Source organism: Capra hircus, chromosome 26 (assembly GCF_001704415.2).
Source record: "Capra hircus breed San Clemente chromosome 26, ASM170441v1, whole genome shotgun sequence".
NCBI classification, from domain to species: domain Eukaryota; kingdom Metazoa; phylum Chordata; class Mammalia; order Artiodactyla; family Bovidae; genus Capra; species Capra hircus.
In genome coordinates, this window is record NC_030833.1 from 1,026,736 (window position 1) to 1,054,504 (window position 27,769).

Genomic DNA, 27,769 nt, shown 5'->3' on the forward strand with positions numbered 1-27,769 from the left:
CTTTGTTTCACAGCGACTTGTTACACGGCAGCAAGTCACTGACACATCCGGCTTGTTGAGCTGGGAGCCCCAGGGACGGATTTCACATGTTCCTTCCTTTCCGACGCAGTCAAGGTGGGAAAGTTCCCTCCAGGCACCAACCAAACCCAAAAAGCAGAGGCAAGGAGAACAGGAGCCAGTGATACAGAAAACACAATAGCACCTCGGCAAAGCCGACGGCGACTGTTCAAAGGACTAACGGGAGCGATGAGTCCCCGGCAAGATTAAGGAGGACGGCATCTCATCAGCAACGAGAGGGGACACGTTACAGGTCCTCAGCGACTGAGAAACCGCCGAGTGAGAAGATTACCAAGAACTTTATGCTGATAAACCAGACAACCTGGGGGCAATGGAAAGAGTCACCGAGAAACATATCTACCAGAACTGACACAAGAAACCGAGACTCTGAGTCACCCTGTGTCTGTCAGTTAGAATCAAAGGCGTTTTCCAGATCAAGCCCTCACCTCACATCATCACATGGCCCCCCGGGGGTCTGGGACGGGTCTGGGGGGGCAGGGGCAGGCCCTGGGGAGAGGAGCAACACAGCCAGGCAGGAGGAGGGCACCCACAGGAGTCAGTCACTCATGGGCTCTCCCTGCTGTGAGCGGGGGTGGCCCGCGGAGTGGGGGGCCCTGGAGGGGTGGGGGATCCCGAGGGCAGGGGTGGGGGACCCCGAGGGGAGGAAGGTGCCCGCCATCGACCGATGGACACGGAGCCGCGTGCCTGTCACCACCTCCTCCTTTAATGCAGCTCAGACCCCCTTGGTCTCAGAACGTGTGGCTGGAGGGATGGAGATGCATAGACCCCCACGCTCTGCGCCAGGAGGCGCCCTGGGAGGGCGCGAGCCACGGGCCGTCTTCCAGGTGAGAAGGTGCTGTCAGTAGTGTCTGTAAACGCGTTCAGATTCTTAGTACTTTGGGTTAAAAAATATATTCTGAGGCCGGGACACAGCCGGCCTGAGCGACAGGCTCCCGGGCAGGGCGGCACACCGGTGGTTTCTGTTCAAGGCCGACCTCAGTTTCAGCTTCAGAACTTCATCGTGCAGCCTCCGGGCCTCGGGACAGATGGGTACTCAGGTCAGCCCGGACGCAGAGGCACGGTGGGGGCAGAGCCTGTGCCCTGGGCCTGGAGCTGCCCCCCGAGGGGAGGGCCCCACTCCTCGCAAGCTTCAGCCCCCTGTGCTGGGGGTCTCTCTTCCCCCTCGCCCCCACCCCGCAAGCCTGCCCCCTCTGCTGGGGGTCTCCCTTCCCCCCTGCTCCCCGCCCCACATAGGCTGGACCAGGAAATGGTGAGATGGAGAATGAGGGAGCCAGGGGGCCAACGTCAGAGCAGCCCCCTCCTGTCAGAGGGCTGGCACGCATCGTGCAGGGGTCTCCTTTCCGTCCCACCTCCCATACTCCCTTACCCTCCCAGACCCCTCCCCCAGGACAGCGCCACCAGAGACACGGGTTACATCTGCCCCCCCGGGGCCTGTGTCTTCAGGCTCAGGGAGACCCCTGGGCTCGTCCATTCAGGACCTTCTGCTTCCGCTTCCTTCCTGCCCTCCAACCCCGTGACCCTGGGAAACCCAAGGTCAGAGCCCGTGTGGCCCTCTCCCGGTTTCAATGGACACTCACCATCTGCACGTCCCGGGCAGCCCTCCCGACGTCCTCGAGGGGGGCCAGCCCCTGGAACCTGCTCCTCCGCGCCTGCAGCTGCTGGGCCTGGGGCTTCAGCGTCTCCTCCAGAATCTGCCCTTGGAGGCCACTGCGGGGACAGGGTGTGGGGAGACGGAGCTGTTCGTCCGCCCGCCCACCCCAGAGCACCTTCTGTCCCCCGGCTGGGAGGGGCAGCTCCCCCTGCCTCGGGCGCCCACCCACAGGGGACAGGCCGCCTCCCATGCCCCCTCCTGCCGGACCTGCTGTACTTTAAACCCTCAGGTTCACGTGAGACATTACACACCGAGGACACTGCACTCAGCGCCTTGTGAAGCAGGAGGTGTCTGTCTCTGGCGGGAACGCGCGGTTTTAATAATTCCTCAGAGAGGAATAGAGCACGGCCTCAGAGTGACGCTGGACGGGTCTGCTCAGCGGGGCCCGGGGCTGTGTCCCCCACAGGACATCGGGAGCGCGATGGGGAGGGTGTTAGACCCTGGGGTACACCCCTGCCAGGGCCCTGAGACTCCCGCCCCAAGTACAGTGGCCGCCTGAGTCCTCAGGACAGACCCCACGGCGAGGGGCCTGACTGCCCTCATCTCAGACCCCAGACCCTGGGAAGTCCTGCCTACGGGGCGGGGTGCCTGAGCACAGACGTGGCCCGCTGTGGGCTTGCTAAGGGGCCATGGGGGTGACGAGGGATCCCAGATGTGCGAGCACCCCCCACCAACTCCTCAGCTGCAGGTCAGAACCCCATATGGCTGCCTCAACCCACTGATGGACCCGGGACACTTTCCCAGTTTCCAGGATGACGGAGGAATGAGCCCGCTGCCACCCGCAGGTCACAGCAAAGCCACCTTCTCCAGGGCCCTCGGCCCAGAGCTGGTGCCTGTGGAGGGGTCAGGGGTCGGGGATCGGGGTGGGCGGAGGGGCGTGTCCAGGAGGATGGACTCACGCCCAGCCACCGACGAGGTTGCCACCCTCGTTTCCTAGGCGTGCTTACAGCGGCTTCTCTTTGCTCTGTTTCACTCTTCCAGGCGGATTCTTCGGTACTTTCTCGTTCCCTCTTGGGTCCGTGGCAAAGGCTATCTTTGCCGCCCCCTGGAAGATGCAGCAAGAGCCTTTCAGGAAAACAGGCACTGATGCCAAGGCAGCCCCAGGCACAGCACGCTCGCGCCCCTCACGCTGGGGCCCCGACCCCGGCGGGCACGGGGTGGCGGGCGAGGCTACAGCGCAGGGCACGGCCCGGCCCGGAGGTGGGCACAACACTCCTGGCCGTGCTCCATCTCTGAGTGGAGCTGGCGTGCGGCTCACGCCCGACTCCGCGGGGGAAGGTGGAAGCAGCCCTGCAGTCGGAAAAGACGGGCCTCTGTGGCTCCACGCGAGCTCATGGGCCCCCACGCGTGTGCAGGTACAGCTGGGGCTTAGGGGTGCCCCCCACCTAGCCCCCTGCCGCCCGATCCAAGGCCGGTAAGCCCCGACTGCTCTCAGGGACCCCACAAGCTCCGGACAGTGACCATCCAGTGTCTCCAGCAGGACTTCTTCTCCGCCCTCCCCGGAAGCAGCCGCGACAGGTTCTTCTGGGCGGAGGGGCCCTGTGCACGGGCCAGTGAGAGCAGGATAAAGGCCACGTGGTTCTGTAAGGACTCGCGGACGGCTTAGGCCTTCCCTGGTGGGACAGTGGATAGGCATCCCCCGGCCAGTGTGGGGACACGGGTTTGAGTCCACATGCCGCGGGGCAGCTGAGCCCGTGTGCCACAGCGTGCTGAAAGGCCGGAGAGCCACCGCTCCTAAACCTGACACCCAGAGCCCGGGCTCTGTGACAGGAGAAACTGCCGCTGTGAGAGGCTTGTGCGCCAGTGAAGAGCAGCCCCTGCTCATGGCAACTAGAGGAAGCCTGCACCCGGCAACCGAGACCCAGTGCAGCCGAAAACAAAATAAGACGAGAGGAGACTTCACAGACCACTGGCATTCATCTCGAAAACAGCAGATCCGTTCAAGCGTCTGGGTTAGGGCATTACCCAAAGTGTGCTTGAACAGCGCTCTGAACGCTAGAGAATCAGCTCTGGGGCCTGGGGGCACCTCCCCTGGACCCCTGGCCGCCGGGGCCTGGGGTGTTTCGTCTGAGTCTGCTCGTCTGCTTGCCCACAGTGGCCGTCCTCTGTCCTGCCTGATTCCTGTCTCCTGGGTTTTCCGTTCCAGAACGTTCCTCCCCTCTCCTCACGCTGGCCACACCTGGACGCCTGGGTGGGCTCTCCAGTGCGTGCCCTGAGCTCCTGGGCTCCCACGCGAACGCCCAGTGCTCTCGGCTCTATGCAGACCCTGCGCTCCTGAGGGTGCCCAGCCCCCTGCGGCTGGGGTGCGTTCTCGCTGCTCTGCTGGGGTGCCCTGGGCTCCCACAGAACTGTACCTTGCGCCTCCCAACCCAGCCATCCTGCAGCAGTTTCCTCCCGGCAGGGACCTGAAAGATTTCTGCCGTCAGGGCTACAAGCTGGGGGCTCTGCAGCCCTGTAACCAGGACATGAGTGGCAACGTGGCAGAGCCGTCACCCGGTGCTGCCTGCAGCTGCCCTCCCCCGCCACTGGACCCCTGAGAACCAGACTGACCCCCCAGCACAGGGTGCCTAGCCTTGATTATCTGAAGTGTGCTAGTGCGTCTGTGTGTGTGAAGTGTGTGAGTGTGTGTGTGAAGTGTGCAAGTGCGTCTGTGTGTGTGAAGTGTGTGAAATGTGTGTGTGAAGTGTGCGAGTGCGTCTGTGTGTGTGAAGTGTGTGTGTGTGAAGTGTGCGAGTGCGTCTGTGTGTGTGAAGTATGTGAGTGTGTGTGTGCATCAGGACGCACTGCTGATGTAGGGACTGTGTGTGTCTGTAAAGTGTGCAAGTGTGTGTGCAGTGTGCGAGTGTGTCTGTGTGTGTGAAATGTGCAAGTGTGTGTGTGTGTGTGTCAGGGGGCAGAGCTGCTGCAGAGATTGTGTGTGTCTGTGTGAAGTGTATGAGTGCATGTGTGTGAGTCAGGGTGCCCAGCTGCTGCAGAGACTGTGTGGGTGTGTCTGTGTGCGTGAAGTGTGTGTGTGTGAAGTGTGCGAGTGCATCTGTGTGTGTAAAGTGTGCAAGTGTGTCTGTGCATCAGGGTGCCCAGCTACTGCGGGGACTATGTGGGTGTGTGTGAAGTGTGCTAATGCGTCTGCGTGTGAAGTGTGCGAGTGTGTCTGTGTGTGTGTTGGGGCACACAGCTGCTGCAGGGACTGGGTGAGTCTGATGGAGAAGGCTGGGGGGGGTGCCGGGGCGGCGAGGGGGTCACGCAGGGCTAATCTGCCAGGTCACCTCTAAGTGGGTCACCAGGCCAGCCGCCTGCGTCACCATCTCCAGCCCAGCAGCACCTGCTTGACCTCAGAAGGAGCCTAAGGCTGGGGGAGGCTGGGGGTGGGGGGAGCAGGAGCAGGCCAGCTTCTCCTCTCCCCCCCACCCCCCGATTCCCCCATCCCCCAACCCTCGCTGGGACAGCTGCCGCAGACACAGCGGAATCAGAACCTCCTGCCTGGGGAGGGGTGGGGTGCTGCACACATGGGGCCACGGGTCAGGCCCTCCTGCCGTGGCCCCCGAGCAAGCGCCAGGTCCAGTGGTCATTTCTTACACGCAGACACCTGCTTTTACCTTTAAGACGCGAAGGGTGTGATTCTGGCTGCACCCCCAGCCCTGCATTGCTGCTACAAGTACAGTGCGTGGACTCCAAGGTCACTGACAAAGCCACTGGGTTCAGAGCATCACGAAAAACGAGGATACCACGCTTTCAAAAAAGTGGGTGGTGAGTCACGAGGCTTGGGCCCCTGCCTGGGCCAGAGGAAGCTTCCTGACCAGTGTGGGGGGTGGACAGGACGTCGGCGACCCCCGCAGAGCCCACAGCCAAGCCCTGGGAGGCCGGGCTCTCCCGTGTCCCTGCGGGCCAGCCCGGCCCGGCCCCTCCGCCAAGCTCACAGGGACGGGGGATGCTGTGGACGGAGCTCCCAGCTCTGCCTACGTTCCCCCCTGCAGATGACACTGAAGGCCACTAACGCGCTTCCCACCTACAGGCCCACCACACGATTGCCTTTACTTCTCTGAGACAGGCCCCCGGAAGTCTCCCAAGAATTTAGTGTCTTTAACTCTCCCAGACATGCTCCTGGAAGCGGACCGCCTGCAGCCGGCCGGCCACGGCCCCCTCTCTCCAGGCTGCCCCTGAGCGTGCTGGCCACTGTCTCCAGCTGGAGCGCGAGGCGCGAGCGGCTCCTGTGGCTTTTCTGCCTCTGGGGTGTCGTCTGCCATCTGCCTGCCCTACCCTTTGCCTGTTTGTCTGCTACACTCTTTAAAACCTATTTGTGGTTTTTCTTTACATGTTAGATATTAACCTTTTATTACAAATATACGTCACGAATAATCTCCCCATCGTTTGACTTGGCTCAGAGGTTGAAGCGTCTGCCTGCAGTGCAGGAGACCTGGGTTCGATCCCTCGGTTGGGAAGACCCCCTGGAGAAGGAAATGGCAGCCCACTCCAGTATTCTTGCCTGGAGAATCCCATGGACAGAGGAGCCTGGTGGGCTACAGTCCACAGGGCCGCAAAAAGTCGGACACGGCTGAGTGACCTCACTGTATAGCATTTCAGGCCGTGAAAAATGCTTCCGCTTTTAGCTTCTCATTTTTAGCGTCAGCGTTGTTACGTTTAACTTAGGAGGCGAAGTGCTACTCCAGGTTTACAGACACTTCAATCCCTACGCTATGAACCCTAGGAATGGAGTGACGAGATGCCGTATTTCTGCATAAAACACAAAGTACACAGAATGGGACGAGCTTCTCCCTGCACAGCACCGCGGAAGTCATCTCCAGCTGGGGGAAGCATTCGAGAAGGCAGCGAGCGCCAGCAACACACGCCCGGAGCGCGCAAATACCGCGCCCTGGGTATGACTGCCCCGTGGCGGCAGCGACCCAGCGGCCGTGGCTGGATGGACAGAGAAGCAAAGTGCCCGTCCACACACGGAGCGTCACTCGGCCCTGAAGAGGAAGGGATGCAACCCAGGCCACGATGCCCACAAGCCTTGAGGACACGGTGCTCAGTGAAGTGACCGTCAGGGCGCACACGCAGGGAGCCCTCACTCACGGGGTCCCAGGGGTCAGACACAGACAGAGGGTGGGGAGTGGCAGGGGCTGGGGACAGAGCTGCCGTCTGGGAAGACGCGAAGGCCCTGCAGATGGATGAGGTGGCGCTTGTAGAGCGCCGGGACTGTACTAAGCGCCCCTGAACCGCGCGCTTCACCGCGGTCCAGACGGCACGTGGTCTGTTAATGGGCACTCAGGCACAAGTGGCTCGTGGCGGCTCCCCATCCGATGACCACCAAGGCCACAACGATGCTTAAATCCAGCCCCGCGGTGGGGCCCTGGCCTCTGGGGGTCATCTTGACGATCCCTTCTGTGCCCCTGAGGGGAGGTGCCCTCATCACCAGGAAGAGGCTGCGGGGGGGCGGGGGGTGCAGGGGGAGGGGAAATGGGCCTCCTGGGCCCCGGGGGAGGGGGAGGAGGTCTGCTGCCCGTCTCGTGGCCCGTGGCCTGGACTGCGGACCGGAGTTCAGCCTGGGGCCCTTGAGCCCAGGATCACAAGCCCTTCCGCTGCCGGATCAGCACCCAGGCGGGCCAAGTGCCTGCATAAGGGAGCAGGTGAGGCCAAGGGACTCCAGGGGGACAACAGGCCAGCGCATCCCGCATGGCCAGCCAGGCAGTCTGCTGGGGCAGGGCGCCCACACAGTTCGGCCAGCAGCTGCCTGGAGCCAGGAGCCTGCGCAGGTCGAGGGGGATGGTCACCAGCCCCACCCCCGCTCTGAAGACACACCTGGGAGGCTGGGCCCTGGGCAGAGCCGATGGGCTGCAGGGGGGCCCTGGGGCCCTGGGCAGGGGCAGAGTGATTTCATTACTGGGGTCTCATGCACAGAGGCAGGGGGCTGTAGACACAAGGCTGCCCTAAACAGAGCAAGTGATAAGGCCTGGACGCCAGGACAGAGCCGCTTGGGGAGGGCAAGAGAGGACTGGCCAGGCCTTGGGATGGCCCGTGGGAGGGATGGGGTAGGGTAGGGGGTGAGGACAGCCCTCACTGGGCCTGGGAATGAGGAGGCTGGTGGGGGGTTCCCAGGATGGCACAGCCCCCCAGAGGACGCTGCGGGGCAGTGACGCCCACTCCCGGAGGACCCAGGCCTGAAATACAGGCAAGTGAGGGTTGAGCTTCGGGGAAGCGATCTGAGTGCCCACAGGGAGCTCCTGGGAGGCTGGGCAGCGGGGCTGCAGGGGCGTGGCCGGTGGAGGCGGGGACAGGGTGGACGAGCTGGTGGTCTCTGTTTTCTGCATGAGGTCACCGTGGCAGAGGGACAGGACGGCGAGCTGACGGGCTTTGCAAAGCAGGCCGTCTTCACGCCTTCACCTGGACGCAGCCAGCACCCCTCCCCACCGCCTCCCTTCCCTCTGCGGTGTTGCCCCCTCCCCTCCGCGCGTGCCCCCTCCCCGCCCCCCACCTACCGGGCTCCTCCGCGGGCGCCCCCTCCCCGCCCCCCACGTACCGGGCTCCTCCGCGGGCGCCCCCTCCCCGCCCCCCACGTACCGGGCTCCTCCGCGGGCGCCCCCTCCCCGCCCTCCACGTACCGGGCTCCTCCGCGGGGGCTCCTCTGGCCTCCTCCTCCTCACCTGGGCGTGCTCCCTCCACTCCTGCAAAGCTCGCTTGTCTCTGAGGTGGGGGGCCGGGGAGGGGGGCAGAAGAACGTGAGCGCTGTGGGTAAAGCGGCCCTCAGCTCACCAGCGATTCTACGGTCATTTCTAGAGCTTCACACAAAAGCCCGTCACTCCAGGCCCCCCCCAGAGGGCAGACGCCGGCTGGACACCCAGGCCTCCTGGGCAGCGCTTGGCACCTCTGAGTCTGTCTGGACCTCCTGGCAGGGACCAGTCTGGCCCTGGCCAGCCCCTGCCCGCTGAGGCATCAGGGCCCTTTCCAGGAGGGCTCAACTGGGCCCGTGACCTCCAAAGCCAAGGCTTCAGGCATTCACGGGTCTGCACGTGGCCGGAGGGGGACGCCTGAGCCTCGCCAGGAGCCTGAGCCCGGTCTCTGCCACCGGCGCCCGCGGCTGGGCTGTTGGCAGCGTATAACCCAATGCACCACAAACCCCGGACGATGCCCGGGGCTTGTTGCCTCCGTGGTGCCGGGCACTGCACCCGGGAGGATCCCGGCTGAACAGAGCCCAGCTCTGCCCAGGCTGCGGCTGCGGCGCTGGGATGGCCGGGCCGGGGCTTCACACGCCGGGCTCCGGCCCTGGATACCAGTTCTCCAGCCCAGGCAGCCACTCACCTGTTTGAACCAAGTCCTGACTCTTCCGGCGAACCCTTCTGGCCCCCAGACCCGGCTCTCCGTTTCCTCTCAGGGCAGAGCCCTCCCGCAGCCTGGGCCCCGGCCCAGAGGCGCCAGACCCCCTCTGTCCTCAGGGTCACGGCGCTGGGCCCTCCTGGGCTCCTGGCCTCTGCCCTTCAAGGCCTCTGTCCTGGGCTCCAGCCTGAGGGAGGCATGGGCTTTGTGCTCCAAGCAGAGCACTTCGTCCCCTGCAGCTCCCCACCCCGGCTCCCCCACCGCCCTGCCTCCCGGGAGCTCCCTGTGGGCGCTCAGGCCCCTTCCCTGCGGCTCGGTCACCCCTCACTCCTGCAGCTCAGGCCTGGGTCCCCGCAGAGCAGGTGTCACTGCCCTGCACCCTCCTCTGGGGGCTGCGCCGTCCTGGGAGCCCTCACCGGCCTGCTCCTTCCCAGGCCCAGTGAGAGGCTGGCTGTCCTCGCAGCCCGCCTCCATGCCTCCCGGGAGGGCCAGGTGCCCCCTTTGCACCTGCACAGAGCCCTCCTCACCTGCGGGGCTGCCCACCCCCAGCCCCGAGCCGCTGCCCACAGGAAGCTGTGACCGCGACTGCAGGCGCCTCTGCCTGTCACCTCTCGGGGACACCTCTCAGGGGTCTCTGTCGCCTCTCAGGAAATGGGCTGCAAGGGACCTGCTCCTTAAGAGGCACAGACCGAGGCCCTGGGGAGCTGCAGGGGCACAGACAGCCGGCGGCCACGCGGAGGCCGGGCCACTGGAGAGGCCCCACGCGGGGCCAGGGGGCACCGACTGGCCTCGGGCCCACGCAGAGAACCAGGAGGGAGCTGCCACCCACCCTCCCACTCCAGAGCTGCTCGGAGAGGGCGGGCGGCACCCTGGGCCCCATGGAGCCCGACTTTCGTCTGCCCTGCCTCTTGGGCCCCCCGCCCAGCACCCAGCTGAGCCAGAGGGTGGGGCCTTGAGCGACGGAGGCAGAGGTGCTCACGAGGGGCTGTGGGCAGCCACTCCTGCAGACCTGCCTGGATGGGGAGGGGGCAGGGGGCACCGTGGGGGGCACAGTGATGGCACGGCAGGCTCCATGCGGCACGCAGGTGGATGGACACCCAGGAGACGGGAGGGCAGCCTGGGGGAGCCCAGGCTACACCGCCTCGCTCAGCCGCGCTGTCAGTCACGGGGTGTGGGGCCCCGGGGCAGGGTTGCTGTGTTCCCTGCCCAGGTCTGAGTGCCTGGCAGCACCCGCCTTTCCCCGAAGGCGACAGACCCCGACGAGAAAAGCACATCTGGACCAGGACCAGCGCGCGGGCCCATCCGAACATTTGCTCTGCGAACCCTCTCTGCCCGAGGGTCCTGAGAGAAGACACTCAGGTGGGCTGACAATTTACAAGGCAGGGCAGGACCGCGGGGCCAGAGCAGGCCCTGCTAGGAGGAGAGGCTGTGCCCACCGCAGCCCCGGGCAGGGGGAGTGGAGAGACCCTGTCCTCCCTCTCTCCCTCTCCCCGCTGACCTCCTGCCAGATCCCCCACCGGCCAAACCCAACCAGAGTGGGGGCACCCGGCACGCTGGAGGCAGTCCGGTGGTGCTAGGCGGTCTCTGGGGGCCCAGAGTGCAGTGGAGACAGGCAGTTGGCGGGGCTGGGGGGCAGAGGGCAGACAGTGAGGACGGGACCAAGGTGACCCCCCACGAGGCCGACCGAGTCAGCCCAGACCCCGGGGTAGGGGCAGGATGAGCCCACGGACAGCGTGCTACTATAAGGCCTGAAGCCAGTGACGAACAGGAGAAGACAGACTGGGGGAGGGTAAGGAAGCAGAGGGGGACACGGGCTGGCGGTAGACGAGGGGCCGCGCCCAGCCACGGGGGACAGCACGATGGCTTTCGGCGAAGCCCAGACCCCTGGCGCTCCCCCGACAGAGGGTGCCCCCACCCCTGACCCTGGGGGCCCCCCTCACCCCAGGCACCCCCTGACCACGGCGCCCCCACTTCATTCTGACCCTGAGCACGCCCCCCACAACCTCACCTCCTGCTCTGCTCCTGAGCCTGCCTCTCCCGCAGCTCCCGGAGGGCCAGGCCCCTGCTCTCCCCGAGCTGGCTGGCACGGACCAGGGCCTGCCGGGTGGAGTCCAACTCAGGCAGCACGCCCTGGAAAGAGGGCATCTTCATCCTATGACGACATGGGGTCGTCAGCCAAGTGCGTCACGCAATCCGAGACAGCCCCTGGGGGTGAGCGTCCACGTGGCCACAGGCGACTGACCTCGGACCACGTCCTGTGCCCTGGACGTGACGTCACCACCCCTGCCCACGTATGAGCTGTGTTCGCCATTGTTACTGGGTTATGTTCTCTCTGTACACACACACATCCACACATGTGTGCATACCACGCACACACACACCATGCACACACACACCACGTGCACACACACACCACACACACACACACCACACACACACCACGCGTACACACACCACGTGCACACACACACCACACGCACACGCACCACGTGCACACACGCACCACGTGCACACACACACCACACACACACACACCACACACACACCACGCGTACACACACCACGTGCACACACACACCACACGCACACGCACCACGTGCACACACACACCACACGCACACGCACCACGTGCACACACACACCACGTGCACACACACACCACGCGTACACACACCACGTGCACACACACACCACACGCACACGCACCACACACACACACCACGCGTACACACACCACGTGCACACACACACCACACGCACACGCACCACGTGCACACACCATGCACACACACACCACGTGCACACGTGCACACACACACCATGCACACGCACACCACACACACACACACCACGCGTACACACACCACGTGCACACACACACCACACGCACACGCACACCAGGCACACACACACCACGTACACACACCACGTGCACACACACCACGTGCACACACACATGGCATGAGTTTTCTCTCCCGTGACCTCTTGCTCTGAGCCTGTTTCCCCGGCCGCTCCCGTCTTGGTAACTTGAACCCTAAACTGGGGCAGGCACCCGCCACGTCTCGGGAGGGCGGTGTGGACACACGTCCCCCTGACATCGTCACAGGGCCTCGCAGAATACCGTGACGACCTGCGGGGACCGCGTCCAGCCTCGCCTCCTGCCTTCACCTGCAGACGGGCCTCGGGTGGGGGAGCGGCTTCCTGCCGGAGCTCAGCGCGGCCCTGAGGCTGGGGGGCAGCTCCGCCGGCAGGAGCTGGCTCCCCAGCGCCCCGGCCTGCTCAGTCTCCACGATCTCCTGCCGCAGCTTCCAGAACCGCCGGATCTCGTCCTCGCTCGGCCAGTCCTCCGGGGGCTCGGGGGGCCTCCCAGGCTCGTGCGGCTCTAGTGTTCCGACAGGTGGGGAAAAGCCTGCCTTTCCTGTTACCGCGCTTCCCTTTGGCGCCTGAGAACGAACGGTTTCTTGGTTAGGCACGCGTTCTTCGGGTAAGTCCAACAGGGGCTGTGGCAGGTCCCTTACGGTCATCTTTTTAACTGGGGAAATGGACAGCGAACAAAAGGCCGTTTTAGTAGACTGCACCTCCACGCCCGAGACACACACTGCCTGGAGCCCTCTCCCTGCACAGAGAGGGCTGGGGGGCTCCCTGTGTAGAGTTGCCTGGGGTGGTTCCTGTGCCCCAGGCCCTCATACTGCACATAAGTCCAGATAAATGAAGATATTTTCCCCATCTAGACCTTCTAGTATCTGCTTCTAATTGATGCTCAACCCACAAACCTGTCATTTTTAATTGAAGCCCTTTTGCTGACTTTAGACACTTTGATCTCTAGCAAAGTCAAGTGAGAAAACTGGCCCCAAACATATTCATCCCAAGGGGCACCAGAGCCCTAATCGGGCGTTAGGGCCACGGCACCCCACAGACGGGGGTCATCTGGCCTCACATGGCCTCTGGTGGGGCAGGACCCGATGTGCTGGCTGACGGACAGACAGGGGGCCTGGGCCTGCTTTGGACTAGGCATGGGGGGCTCGCCCACCAAGCCCAGGCTCAGCCCGAAGCACACTCCCCAGAATCAGCGGCCCCTGGCGTTCTTCAACACACTGAGAGAGCTTAGTCCGTTCAAGTTACCTTCTGGTACAAAGCAAATTCATCTTCAGCTTTTCGGCCTAATTGATTTACCATTTTCTACCCTTTTCCCCAGTTGATCATGTATCTATTACGTAAGAATCAACACAGCCCTCTTTGTAAAAGTACAAATAAAAAATACAATGGGACTGAAAGACAATGAGTTTTAACTACACAATAAAATGTTAAATTCTAAACAGTACGTTCAGCGTCAGTGGTCACAACTTTGTTTCTCAGAGGCCACTCTCTGTGTTCGGGGAGACTGGAATGCGGGCGGGTGAACACCTGGGCTCACAGGTTAACGCGACAGCACCGGCCCTTCGGAGCCCTGGCCGCAGTCTCCTCCCGTGGGAACCCTAGGGTGCGCGAGCGGGGCACGCTGTGGCTGCACCGCGCGGCTTGTGTGAGCCCGGGACGAGCTGGTCCCGACCACAGCGTGCTGGGGGTTGGTGTGGTTTTTAAAGAAAAACAGTTTTCAAAACGGGCAAAGACATGCTTTAAAAAGTCTTAAGTGATGAGAAATGTGTGTCCAATTCGCTTGTGGACAATTGACTCAGCGTCGGAGACAAACTGGACCCAGCACAACACCAAACAGAGGAGGAGAGGGACCAGCAGAGATGGTTCTTAAAGTCAAGCAAAAGGGCCAGATGGAAACACTGTAAACAGACGCTGACTATCACCCCATGGGGCTCGGAAACAACGAATGCAGGAAAATGCAAACCACTGTTTCGAGTGGTCATTTGGTGTCTTTTTAAGTGACTCCTGGGGTGGTCACCTCGTGGGGGCTTGCAGGTGAGGACGGCTTCATCCGAACCACCCCAGTGGGCTTTTACCCAAAACCACCCTCGACAAGGTCAGTGACGGGCACTGAGGATGCAAACCCATTCACGTGGAACCAGGAAGACACGCGGCTCTGAGTGAGCATGGAGGTCTGTGTGAGTCTGGACATGCCAGGCACCTTTACCTCGCGTGACTCCCTGGGGCCTGGTGTCACAGAGCGCTGGCGTCAGCGCATCCTAACAATCGCGCCACCCACCTTGAGGGGAGCTGCCACGGGGGGCCGTGTAACAATCGCACCACCCACCTTGAGGGGAGCCATCACGGGGGGCCGCGTGCTCGGCCACGCAGATCTGCAGGAAGGTCAGGATGGCCACCAGCCCCCTCTGCACCACAAGCGGCGGCGGGAACTCCAGGGGGCAGTGCCGCAGACTAAGGGCCTTCAGGGTGGTCACGCTCCCTGCGGGAGAGCAGAGCCCAGCGGGAACCGCAGGTCAGGGCAGCCCGGCCCCCAACACGAGGGAAAGAAAGCCGGCTGAGGATCTGGGGCCGAGAGGTCAGGACAGATGTCTGAGATCTGCTAACAGAAAAAAAAATCTCTGCAGGGGAGAGGGATTCTGCGGATGAAGACCATGGTGGTGATAAAATTAAATACGGAAATGGAAGCGGCAACCGCAGCCCTCTGGTGAAAACCAAAATACAAAGATCTGCCATATGCTATCTCAAAGACCTATTTTCAACAACAACAACAAAAACTACAGGTCATACAAAAAAGGAGGAGCAGGAGGCAAATGGGACGCAGACTCAGGAAACACACAGTCGGCAGAGACTGTCTCCTGTTGGTCCAGGTGCCGGATTTAGCACACAGAAACTTCAAAACAGTCTTTTACATGTGTTCAAAGAAATGAAAAAACAACAATAACCCACGTTTAAATGATTAAAGGAAAATGTAGTGAAATGACTCAACAAATGTCAACAAAATGTAGAAACTACACAAACGAAGCAAGTGGAAGTTCTGGAGCTGAAAATTACAAAGACTGAGATGAACATCTACCGGGGGGACTCAGCAGCAGGCATGAGATGGAGGAGAGACAGTGAGTGAGCTCAAAGGCGGAAGAGCAGAAAGTCTCCATCCGAAGGTCACAGAGGGGAAAGGGTTAGAACCAGAGCAGAACCTCCAGAGACTGTGGAACAGCGGCAGGTGTGCAAACGTGTGTAAGGAGAGCAAAGATGCAGAAAGGAGCGGAAGAGTCGCCCAAGGAGGCCACGCCCCAAAAGACCCCAGAGGCAACCACATTCGTTGACCTACACTCTCAAGACCCTCAAAGGGATTCACACTGAGGACGACTCGGTGCAATTCCTGAAAGACCAGGAAAATGACCTTGGAAACAAGTCATTATGTAAAGGAACCAGCCACAAGGTCTGGTTTTCCCAGTGGTCGTGTCTGGATGAGAGAGCTGGGCCATAAAGAAGGCTGAGAACCAAAGAACTGATGCTTTCAAACTGTGGTGCTGAAGAAGACTCTTGAGAGTCCCTTGGACTGCAAGGAGATCCAACCAGTCCATCCTAAAGGAGATCAGTCCTGGGTGTTCACTGGAAGGACTGATGCTAAAGCTGAAACTCCAATACTTTGGCCACTGGGTTAGAAGAACTGACTCATTGGAAAGGACTCTGATGCTGGGAACGATTGAGGGCAGGAGGAGAAGAGGGTGACGGGGGATAAGATGGTTGGATGGCATCACCGACTCAATGGACTTGAGTTTGAGCAAGCTCCAGGAGATAGTGAAGGACAGGGAAGCCTGGCGTGCCGCAGTGCACGGGGCTGCAAAGAGTCGGACATGACTGAGCGGCTGGACAACACAAGGTCGCTGGCTGATTCTTGCCAAGAGCAATGGTGGCGGAAGACAGTGAGCATCAGGCTCCAGGTGCTGGAGGAAACCTGCTAATCCAGCCTCTGAGTCCACCCGACTGTCCTTCACGGCCCCAGACGAAAGGGGGGCCTTCCAGAATGGACTCACATAGAAATAGAGCATACAAACTGGCCTGCAACGATTTAAAACCTGAATTGGTCATTATCCCCCCGCCCCAGCCCCACCTCACCCACAATCTCAAGTTCAGGTGAAAGCCACGAACAGAACGGATGAGCTTAACAGTAAACTGAACACAGCAGAAGGCGGGACCGATGGACTCAAAGGCGGGCCAACAGAGAGTCCATCGCACAGGAGCTGGGAAAGGGCGCTCAAGGCATCTGAGGCGGATCCACACGTAACCGTCAGGCGCGCCGGATGTGAGGAAAAGGCACGCGGGGGGACACGACACCCAGAGAAAGAACGGCGGCCCCAGGATCCCCCAAATCTGATGAAAGGCATCAACCAGCATGTTCAGGCAGCGCAGCGAACCCTGGGCAACGGACACACAAAGAAAACCCCACCCAGACCCACCACAGGCAACCTGCTGAAAGCCAAACGGAAAAAGAAAACTCTTAGAGCAGCCCGAGAAGAAAAGGCGCTCCCTCTCTCAAAACCGTTGACTTTTGAACAGACGATGGAATCCACACTGCAGCGTGGGCATCTCCAAGTGCTCAGCCCCCACAGTCTGGCTTCCCACACACGCAGCTAAAACACCCTTCAACAGCGAAGGAGAGATGGAGATGACCTTTTAGAAAGCCTGGGGTGGCAGAGGTCGAGATGGTTGCATGGCGTCACTGCCTCAAAGGACATGAATCTGAGCAAACGCCAGGAGACAGCGGAGGACAGAGGAGCCTGGCGTGCTGCAGTCCACGGGGTCACAGAGAGCCGGACCGACTCAGTGGCTGAACAGTAACAGTAATCCTTTACCACAAGACTCGGTGTAACAAAAGGAAGCTCTTCCCACCAACAAAGGTGTCCCGTTTGGAAGACGAAACTTCAAGAAGTGCAGAGCAGCAGAGGGTGACCGTGTGAGAAACGTAAATAAGTCAAGAGTGTCCACTGGAGGCAGCCCACACCTGGGAGCAAAACGCAGCAAGACAGCAGCACACAGCCCGGCAGGAGGCGCCCGGGAGCCCAGGCAGGAGGCACGGAGCCCAGGCAGGAGGCGCCCGGGAGCCCAGGCAGGAGGCACGGAGCCCAGGCAGGAGGCGCCCGGGAGCCCAGGCAGGAGGCACGGAGCCCAGGCAGGAGGCACGGAGCCCAGGCAGGAGGCGCCCGGGAGCCCAGGCAGGAGGCACGGAGCCCAGGCAGGAGGCGCCCGGGAGCCCAGGCAGGAGGCACGGAGCCCAGGCAGGAGGCGCCCGGGAGCCCAGGCAGGAGGCACGGAGCCCAGGCAGGAGGCGCCCGGGAGCCCAGGCAGGAGGCACGGAGCCCAGGCAGGAGGCGCCCGGGAGCCCAGGCAGGAGGCGCCCGGGAGCCCAGGCAGGAGGAAGAACCCTTCGCATGGGAAGCGAACAGAGATGAACACACTCCAGGCATCCACGCCCACGTGGATAAACCTCCGGGACGCCGTGCTGAGCCCCAGACGCCAGGTCACTGAGAATACACACGGGACGAAGCAAATGCAGAAGCTTAGCAGGAGTCTGAAAGGAAGCCCCTTTGAACACGTACTGGGCAGGGCTGGTGAGTGGGAAAGGTCTCACAGCAAGCAAAGAAGGGCGAACAGAGACCCTGCTGGCCGAGGGGAGGGGCAGCTGGACTGGGAGGGCGCCTGGGCCCACAGGGCCCCGATGCCGCCCGCCCTGAGCACCACAGGGCCCCACGTCCGCAGCGCTCACACGTGTGTGCACAGGCAGGGCATCAGCGTGACAGTGGCAGCCCCGCAACCCCACTGTCCCGGCGCCCAGAGGGATAGAGCAGAGGGCGTCAGTTGCGTCCCCCGCGTGGGGGCAGGCTTGTGTGTCCACTGCGCGTTCTGGTGGCTGCAGAAGGCTGCACTTTAACCCATCTTTCATTTCGTTGTTTGTTAACACTTACCCAGCTCCACGGGTAACATTCTGATGGGATTTCTTTCTAAAAGCAAAGTTTTCAAATGCCTTCAAAACAAGACAAAAAATATATAATTTAGCAAGCAGGAAGTCGGACGAGCATCACATTTCCTCACCTGCCTTCTCTCTGCGGGGGTGGTGTCACACAGACGTGCACACGCTCCCCCCACGCTCTGCTCCGCCAGCGCCCTTGCTGCCTGGCAGCTGGTCGGACTCAGCCTCAGCGCTGCAGCCGCCAGGACCAGGCAGCTCTTTGTGAGGGCCCGTCCCCTGCCTGGAGGGTGTTTAGCAGCATCCTGGTCTCACCCCACTAGACAGCCCCTCCCCAAGCGTGACAACCTCGGGATCTCCAGATGCTGCCAAACACCTGCTCGCCCCATCACATACGCTGCTGGACACTTTAAGTCTCGCCCTGCTAGCGGCTCACACAGCCACGACGCGGCAGGGAGAACATTGACCCTGGTGCTGTTTTGATTAGGCTTTTTGGAAAGTTTAAGGCTTTTAATAAGCCCGTAATTACTTAAAATTTCTAATGAACATGTTTTCGGCTCTTCAGCATGCTGATCTAATTTTAATGACATAACGGGTTATAAACCACAGGCGAAATTATATCTTAGACAACATTCAGCAGCTGGCTTTCAGCGGCAAAATCAAAGAATTCTCAAGTTTGAGGCCGTGTATTTGCTTCAGAAGGAAGAACAGGGCTGAGGAGAGGCAGCGCTGGCTCATTTTTACCCTCTGAGGAGCGCTTGCTCTCCAGACCCGGGTGCCACTGCTAAGTCAGCGGTGGGCCAAGAGCACCAAACTGGTCTCAGCACAGCGGCCATGGGCCCTGTGATGAGCGGAGCTTCCAAACACCACTCGGGGACGCTGAGGCCACTGGACCGTGAGAAAGCGGAGTGGACAGAGCCGCTTGTCACACTGCTCCAGGCCCAGGGGCACGACGCCCTGCAGACCCAGGAGCTCGGGGAGACGGCCTGGGTGCCCCGCCCTGGTGCCCGAGATGCCCGCTGCCAACAGAAAGGAGCTGCTTTCCTGCGGAGCTGCAGCAGGCCCGGGAGATTCGTGGGGGCCTGTCTCTCCCTGTTACACGCAACACAACACTCACTTCTGTGAAATACTTTTAAGACCCGTGTGCAGCCGCCCAGGCGACTGAAGGGCCTTCTGCAGCCCCTTCTCTGCGTTTCACGGGGGCTGAGAAGACTCCTGTGGGAAGCGGGTCACCCTCGGGCCCCTCTCTCCCTCCCACGCCCTCCATCCGACCTGAATGCCATTGGCTCTCCCGCATGGACAGCTGCAGGGCCTCAGGACTACCCCCTTCCTGCAAACCTCTGTGACTTCCTGTCTCTTCCACGATGAAATTCAAACTAGAAATCGTCCTACGAGCTCAGCAACTCCCTTTCCAGGCCCTGCCTGCCACCTCCCCTCCTCTGCTCTGTCCCCAGGGACAGGCCCACCTCAGCGCCCTTGCAGTTGATGTCCCCTCTGCCACGGACACATTGACACAGCAGGAGGGTCTGAAATTCAAATCATGAGGTTTCCTAAAGGTTGAGAGCCTGCCATAGAAGGACTGGGCCTGGGGCCAATGCGCCTGAGGGAAGCATCGGCTCTGGGGGGTGAAACCCGGCTGACCTGTGGCTGCTGGGGGGCTCACGGGGGTAGGCAGTTTGGCCTTGGTTCTAGAAGGGGGATGCTAGGAGACGCCTGGCATCTGGGTGGCACGAACTCAGCAGGACACTGCAGAGCATGCTCCAGGGTTTCCGGTTTCCCCAGATGGGAAGAGCATCTCTTTGTCTACCGGGAGCCAGCTTAATCACACATGGGCCCTCGGGAACGAAGCCGCTGGTCTGCATGCGTCAGAAGTATTAATATTTCTGACGGGAGGCAGAGACGGAACCTGCTTGTCGGGAAAGCTGCGTGCACCATCAGCAGAGGCGCTGTGGCGCTGGCGTGTTCCGAGGTACCAAGTGCCGCAAGCAATGATCATGTATGTGCTTTTGGGCTTCCCTCACGTAGCCCAGTCGGTAAACAATCCGCCTGCAATGCAGGAGACCTGGGTCAGGAAGATCCCCTGGAGAAGGGAACGGCCACCCACTCCAGCATTCTTGCCTGGAGAATCCCACGGACAGAGGAGCCTGGTGGGCTACAGTCCATGGGATTGCAAAGACTCGGGCACAGCTTAGTGACTAAACCAACCATAAATGTGCTTTTGGTACCTGCAGCCACCACACCTCTCAACGGCTTTGAAGACCCCACTACACGCTTCTGTTCTAAAGTCGAAATTCATGGGAGGAGTTGGGGAGAGTGAGGCAGCCAAAGACAGGTACTTTAAAGAGACAACGACCTCCTCGCCTGGCCAGACAGACAAGCTACTCACTTGTGACAGCCAATCCCAGAGGGCAGCGCGGTGATCCTGTTGAATCGCAGGTCCAGCCATGAGAGGTTGGGCAGCAGCTGGAAGAAGTCTTTAGGAATTGTGCTCAGGGCATTTCGCTGAAGGTGCAATTGCTTCCGGGGCGGGGGGTGGGGTGGGGTGGGGGGAAGAAGAATGTTTTGTCAGCCGACTAAATTCTAAAACATGATATATCCTCAAAACATTTCCACTGGTGACTGCAATCACACATAGCAAGTTAAAAGAAAACCTGAATGTTTCTCCAGAAATCGTTGAAACGGGAAACACCAGCAGCAGAAAGTCGAGGCCTGGGGGCTTCCCTGGTGGTCCAGGGGCTAAGCATCTGCTCTGAATGCAGGGCACTCAGGTTCAGTCCCTGGTGGTGAAAAGGGCCACACCCAGTGAGCCGGTAACAGTCACGTCAGGAAGTCTGGCCTCCACCCAGTGGACCCTTAGCCACCACCATACACCAGGCGGGGCAGCACAGTTGGCCGTCATGCGCCGAGCGGCGTGTGCCAGCGCGACGCTGCCGCCAGAGCCGCCGGGCTGAGGGCGACACAGAAACACCCTCCCCCGCTGCTGCTGCGTGCCGCGCGGATCTGCCTTCTGACACACGTGAAAGCCTGTTGCTCAGCCGCTCGGGTGTGCCTCTCTGTGTCCCCTTGCACTGCAGCCCACCAGGCTCCTCTCTCCACAGGATTCTCCAGGCAAGGATACTCAAGTGGGTTGTCACTCCTGTCTCCAGGGGATCTTCCTGAGTCACACATATATGCATCTATATATTTCTATTTACCAGGGCAGCAGAGTGGAGAACTTAAGGACACTGGCCGGAAAACCAGGCTCCCTGGGTTCAAATCTCGATTTCGAAAAACCCGTAAGCCGTGTGCCCTGGAGCAGGTTCCTGAGCCCCTCTGTGCTCCGGGCCTGGCCTGTGACGGGGCACACGCCCGGGGGGAACGAGGCACTGCCTCGCCGTTACAGCCCAGGGCACACGGCAGGCGCTCCTCCACCACCAGGGTCTCAGCTCCCAGCTCTGCCGTCCGTCAATGCCACCTTCCAAGTCCCGTCAAGCGCATGGCAGATGCTTGAGACACGACGGCGAGAAACCACAGACATGCTGAAAACACAATCCCGAGTCAGCTCACATGCGGCCACATCACTCCCCGCAGCCAGGGGAACGCGTGGTGACTGGACTCGGCTTGTGGCCGCCGTCGCTCCAGGCCCTCCCGGCCCAGGCCCTGGGCAGCTTTAGGCGCACTGTCTCCCAGGCTCAGCACTGAAGCTGCGGGTCCTTGTCAACGCCAGAAGAGGAGACTGCAGAGACATGCCACGCCGGCCCCTGCCTCGCCCCTCAGGGCTGGGCTGAGTGCATCACACGAGCCCACCCTGCCTGCCATGAGGCCTCGTGAGGACTGGGAGGCTGGGGAGGGGGTCCGTGTCCCCTGACTGTGAGGGTCTCTGTGGGTGTGACTGGAGTCTCTGGAGAGTGTTGCTATGGCTGCAAAAATCAACTGTAACCGCTGAAGGGCCACAGCGCGGAGTGGTCACCTCACTCGGGGATTTGCTGCCACGGTGATAAGGTTGACACCTCTGTATCCTGAGAGGCACAAATAAAGTCCCTTCATTCAGACTAAAGAAGGCTTCCTCCTTCTTTTACAAGTGAAGGCACCATGAGTTTCTACACCGCTGGGCTCCTCGTTCAGAACTGAGAGCGTTTGCTTCATTAAAAGTGGTGTATTATAGGAAGACGCAGGACTTCACTCGTGGAGGGCAGTGCTAAGGCAACAGCAAGACCAGCGCTGGCCTGACCGCGAAGACGGGGTGCGGAGCACAACCAGGGTTAGGGAAGCGAGCAGCCGCTCAGTCTGAGCACACAGCCACGGGTATGGGGTGGCCAAGAAGTCCGTTCATCTCTTTGCATATGATGGTTCTAGTAGCTCTCGTCTTTAACTTCACTGGAAACAATTTCGTTAAGTTGTGACAGCTGTCATATCGGTATACATTAAAAAAAACTTATCAAACTCGGTGAATTTCTGTGCAGCCATTTAAACGCTGAAGATGGAAGAAAAAAAAGCAACATTTTCAGCATCTTATTGACTGAGCATGCACACACAGAAGCTTTATTATTTCGAGAAAGGTAAGAATGAGACCGAAATACAAAAAAGCCTTGCGCCATGTATGGAGAAGGTGCTGTGACTGATCAAAAGTGTCGAAAGTGGTTTGTGAAGTTTCATGCTGGAGATTTCTCACTGGATGATGCTCCGCGGCTCAGCAGACTACTGGAAGTTGACAGGCATGAAACCGAGACATTGAGAACAATCGACCTTACTCCACACGGCCACACGGGAGACAGTGGCCATGCTCAAAATGCTCCGAGCGAGGACTGAAAACCGTTCGCACCAGCCTGATCACATTCATTGCTGTGATAGCTGGGCTCCACGTAAGTCTAGCAGAAAAAACCTTCTGTACCTTATTTCCGCATGTGATTCTCTGCTTAAACATAACAAAAATGTTCCATTTTTAAAACACCAGGCAAGGAAAAATGGATACTGTACAAAAGTGTGGAACAGAAGAGATCACAGGGCAAGTGAAATGAGCCACCACCAACCACACCAAAGGCTGGTCTTCATGCAAAGCTGAGGTGATGTATGGGGTGGGGTTGGAAGGGAGTCCTCTGAGCTCCTTCTGGAAAACCACACCATTAGGTCCAACAAGTACTGCTCCCAGTGAGACCAACTGAAAGCAGCAGGCCACAAAAAATGTCCGGAACTAATCAACAGATTAAAAAAAACCTCCCATCAGGATAATGCAAGACTGAGTGCCTCTTTGGTGACCACGCAAACACTGCTACAGCTCGGCAGGGACGTTCTGACTCATCTTCTGTATCCAGCAGGCTCTGCACTTCCGGATGTTCACGCGTTTCAGTCTTTACAAAATTCTCTTAATGGAAAAATTTCAATTCCCTGGAAGACTGTAAAAGGCACTTGGAGCAGTTCTTTGCTCAAAAAGCCAACAAGCTTTGGGAAGATGGAATGATGAAGTTGCCTGGGAAATGGCAGAAGGTAATGGAACAAAGCAACGAATACGTAGTTCAATCAAGTTCTGGGTGAAAATGGAAACTGTCTTTTGCTTTTACTTAAACATCGAAGAAGCTTTTCGGCCAACCTAATAAAGCTCTGAAAACTCTCAATCAGCAGGCTAACAGTGCAACACGTGGGTGTGTGTCCTGCGTGGACACTGCTTTACATGCTGATCATTAATCCTCCTGAAAAACAGTGAAGACAAGGTGAGGTTCAAGGAAGCTGCCCGACTGCTGGGCAGTGAGAGAACGGCTGACCCTGGACAGTCTCGGTCAAGCTGTGCAGAGGGAACTTTGTTGTAGAACTCAGCGGAGGAGACAGACCTGCTGGATCTCAAGTAGGCGAGGGCCAGATCCCATGAAGGCACCGGGCCCGCAGGAGTCAAGCACGTGGCCTGGGCAGCGCTGTGGGGTGAGGAAGTTTTGCTGAAGTTTTTAAGGGGTATTGTGGGTTTTGTTTTTTTAGTTTTTTTTTTTATGGACAATTTTTTACTCTTTATTGTTTTTGCTACAACACTGCTTCTGTTTTTTGTTTTGGTTTTTTGTCTGAGAGGCATGTGGAATCTCAGCTCCTGACCAGGGATCAGACGCACACCCTCTGCATGGGAAGGCAGAGGCTTAGCCACTGGACCACAGGGAAGTCTCTCAGGGGTGCCGAGTTTTGATTAAGAGACCAAGCGTGTTTTCAGCAACAGTTTCCACCCACCATGGGCTTTTCACTTAAGATATTTCCGAGGAGGGGATATTAGCGTGTGCCTGGTCCCCTGCTGGAATTTCTCATTTTGCAGTGAGCAGCACATGAAACCCCAAGCTAACCCTCTTCCAATCCACCTCATTCTATAATTTCTCTCTAAAAAGAAATCTACAAGTGAGCAAAGCCTTCATTCACATCTACATGGCATGCGTGTACCAAGCCCGGAGGCTGACCCACTTACTCTCAGGTTGGGGACTGTAAAGATCTCCCCCAAATGGTGAAGGCCACTTTGACTCAAGTCTAAAATCGCTGAGGAGGAGAAGATGACCCCCTGGTGAACGTCTCTGGAGGCGGAAGCAGGCTTGCTCCCAGCCTGGCCAGCGGGGCTCTCCAGGTCACCAGCCCCGCAGGGAACGGAGAGGGAACCGCTCCCCTCCATCAGTCGGCCGGGAGGAAGCACTCCTCTGGGGACCACCGCGCATCCTGGGTGTGGAGTCACCTGGAGATGGGGGGCGGGGCGGGGAGACACATCAACAATGGGTACGGCACAGTCACACCTTCCGGCGGCTCGGCAGGCCTGCAGTGACTGTGCCAGCTTACGAAAACCTGCGCGTCATAAACAGACCATAAACTGGACTTTGGTACGACAAGGTGGGTTGCAAGAGGTTCAGATTAAACTGCTCCGCTCCTCCCTCTGCACCTCGGAGTTCCAGACTTAACTTTTAATTCCTGGAAAATGCAAAGGAGGAATGGCCGAATCAGAACGGTTCTAAATCCACAAGCTGGCATCTCCCTCCCCTGAGTGCGGAGGGAGCCCCTGAGCTCGCCCTTTCTTATTTGCAGGTCTGGGTCCTTCCCATCAGCGTTTCGCTCAGCGGGGGTGTTGCCAGCTCACGTGTCTTCTGCGTGTCTGTCCCTCCATTTCAGGGGCGGGGATTGCGAGGCCCGCGCCCCCTGGGACTCCCAGTGGGTCCTTTTCTGTGACTCGGGGGAGTGCAGGCTGCAACCTCTGCAAACCTCTGAACCAGGAGAAAGTCTCAGGACTGCGAGCCGGGGGGCGGGGGCGGGCCGCGCAGGGGCTGGAAGGCCGCGTCCCCACAGCGCGGGCCGCGCTCCGGGCTCCACTTCCCATTACCCAGCGCCCCTGGCCTCTCCCGATAGGCCCCCGCCCGGGCAGGGCGGGCCGCGCGGGGGCATGGAGGCGGCGCTCCGGGCCCCGCAAGCGCGCGGTGCCTCAGAGTCTCCAGTGCGCCCCACCTCCCATCAGCCGGGGCCTCCAGCCTCTCCCGATGGGTCCCCGTGCCGGCCCACAGCCCGTGCTCACCCGCCCTCCGGGGGCGCGGAGGGCGCAGCGCAACATGGAGGCGGCTGGCGCACGCGGTCGCCATGGAGACGCGGCAGTACGGAGGCAGCTGGCGCACGCGGTCGTCATGGAGACGCCCTGCCGTACGGCGGCCCGTGGGCGCCAAACCGCGCGGAGGGCGCTTGGGGACGATGCTGCGCCTGCGCGCGGGCGCGGGTCTGGGCGGAAAGACTCGCCGAGCCCGCCGCCCGCACCCTGCTCTACTCGGCGGTCGGCGACACGGACGGAGATGGAGCGTTCCCGACAGTGGGGACAAGGGCGCCGAGGCCCAGAGCGTCTTGCTGCGGGAGGGAAGGGGCCGCGGGGAGCCGCCGATCGCACGCACGAGAAGGCTCGCTTTCCAGGTGGAGCCCCCGGCGCTCCCTGCTCTTTACCTCCCCGCCTGCAGCAGGCAGACGTCCTTCCTCCTGCGGTCACACGATGGCGGCCCCGGCCGCAGACATCAGCCCGACACCCAGCTCCCAGGGGGACAAGGGAGCCCCCCGCCCCCCCGCCTCAGGAACTGTCCCTAAGATCCGACTGGAATGGCTTAGGACACCTAGACCCGACACCAGGAGGGAAATGAAGCCCATGAGGGTTTGTCTCGGGGCTGGGCCTCCGTCCCTAAGGTCTGCGCGCCTGGTACCTGTGCCCGTTCGGCGCAGGGCCACCAGGGGTGATGCCATTAAGGGAGCTGACCTCTGCAGTCGCGGGGCTGCTGGGAGGGGTCTCAGGAAGCTGCCGCGCCCCTGCCTGACGCTGCAGCCTCAAGTGTGCGGAGCAGGTAGTCAGGAAGGGAAGGTGGAGCCGGAGCGGGGACCAGCGAGCCCAAGCTGGAACTCACGAGGAGGGACGCGACACCTGGGTGTCCTGCAGAAGTTGGCACCCATGTCAGGAAACTGCACACACTTCTGGCCCGGGAGCTGGAGAAGCAAAAGGATGACTTGAGAGGTGAATCAGCCGCACACCTGCCTCCCGCCAGGGAGGTGAGCCGGCAGAGCAAGGGCCTCGTGCGCGGCCGCAGCCACACCTGGGCCCCTGCCCTGACGCTCCAAGTGTCGGGCCGGTCAGGCTGCTACCTCGTGCTCCCGGTTGTTGCTGTTCAGTCGCTGAGTCATGTCCGACCCATGCCCCCTTGCTACCTCCCGAATCTCATGCCAAGAGCCAAGTTAGGAAGCCTGCCGGAAAAGGAATTCTGGAGTAGTTCAGCCCAGCCTGCCGACCCATCCCAGAGCCAGCTCAGCACCTGTCAGACGTGAGGAAAGGGCTGACCGGACGCTGAGCAGGCTACCGAAAGCATCAGTGCTAGAGCTGTGAAGAGTCTCACATGGGCTTTAACAAAAGATGGCTTTGGGTTTCTCTGTGATCATAGCAGGCGACGTCATTCAGACCAACCCTTCCACAAACACCAGAGTGAGGGAAATTTTCCAGGTGCATGCTGCGTGTCAGTACTAGAGTTAATTCTGTGCATTCTTAAAATATGGGTGAACTTTGCTCTTAGGCTCAGAAAGGATTTCTGAAATAGTATATAAAAGCAGTAACCATGAAAACAAATATTGATAAATTCACTACATTAAAAGTACTCTTGTCTAAAAGACACCATGAGGAAAATTCAAAATTGAGCTTCAAACAGGAGAAGATATTGCCAATTCTTATATCAAATAAAAATTAGTTCCACAATATATAATCTAATATATATGCAGAATACATAAAGAATTATAATGAAAATTTTAAAAGATTAAGATAGGTACATTTAGATTAACAGGCAAAATATATGAACCAACAAATCCCAGTAGAGGGGAAAAATGGCCAATAAAGACATAAAAAGAGGACTTCCTTGATGGCCTGGTGGATAAGTGTGCAAAGCGCAAGTTGCTCATTTGTGTCCGACTCTTTGGGACCCCATGGACTATATTATTCCCCATGGAATTCTCCAGGCCAGAATGCTGGAGTGGGTAGCCTTTCCCTTCTCCAGGGGATCTTCCCAACTCAGGGATCGAACCCAGGTCTCCCACGTTGCAGGCGGATTCTTCACCAGCTGAGCCACAGGGAAGCCCTTGTGGATAATCCACCTGCCAATGAGGGGGGGCGCAGGTTCTGTCCCTGGTGGGGGACGATTCCACATGCCTCTGAGCAGCTGAGCCCATGCACTGCAACGCCCTAGAGCTGGCAAGCCGCAAGCAGTGAGCGTATGTGCTGCGAACACTGAGCCGTGCACCCAGAGCCTGCGCTCTGTGACATAAGGAGTCGACCGAAGCGACTTGGCAGCAGCAGCAGCAGCAGCTGGGTCTCTAGTTGCGACATGTGGGGTCCAGTCTCCCGACCAGGGATTGAACCTGGGCCCTCTGCATTGAGACTTAGCCCCTGG

At 59.9% G+C, this 27,769-nt stretch overlaps 1 protein-coding gene across 4 annotated transcripts; it reads right to left on the reverse strand.

Moving 5' to 3' along the window:
- On the reverse strand, positions 458-27,318 carry LRRC27 (leucine rich repeat containing 27). 4 transcript variants are annotated; one of them, XM_018041674.1, is made up of 12 exons: positions 25,384-25,465; positions 24,301-24,558; positions 20,537-23,770; positions 20,272-20,402; positions 17,884-17,942; positions 14,244-14,396; positions 12,209-12,572; positions 11,049-11,192; positions 8,329-8,410; positions 2,677-2,774; positions 1,656-1,785; positions 458-1,093 (listed from the first exon to the last, which is right to left on the reverse strand). In XM_018041674.1, the coding sequence occupies exons 3-12, from the start codon at positions 20,627-20,629 to the stop codon at positions 947-949; spliced, it is 1,401 nt and encodes a 466-aa protein (XP_017897163.1). In that variant the 5' UTR covers positions 20,630-23,770; positions 24,301-24,558; positions 25,384-25,465; the 3' UTR covers positions 458-946. The 4 variants fall into 4 exon arrangements, with proteins under 4 accessions (XP_017897163.1, XP_017897162.1, XP_017897161.1 ...); XM_018041673.1 differs by lacking the exons at positions 20,537-23,770; positions 25,384-25,465 and adding an exon at positions 26,101-27,318; XM_018041672.1 differs by lacking the exon at positions 20,537-23,770 and having other exon boundaries at positions 25,384-27,318.

Bases quoted from the DNA above. Each gene is read 5' to 3' on its own strand.
- LRRC27 (XM_018041672.1), bottom strand. From the start codon at position 25,491: ATGACGACCGCGTGCGCCAGCTGCCTCCGTACTGCCGCGTCTCCATGG. The intron at 17,943-20,271 runs GTGAGTAGCTTG...CTTGTTTTGAAG, and splicing joins TCTGGGATTGGCTGTCACAA to GCATTTGAAAACTTTGCTTT. The intron at 1,094-1,655 runs GTGAGTGTCCAT...ATCTGTCCCGAG, and splicing joins CTGCCCGGGACGTGCAGATG to GCCCGGAGGCTGCACGATGA.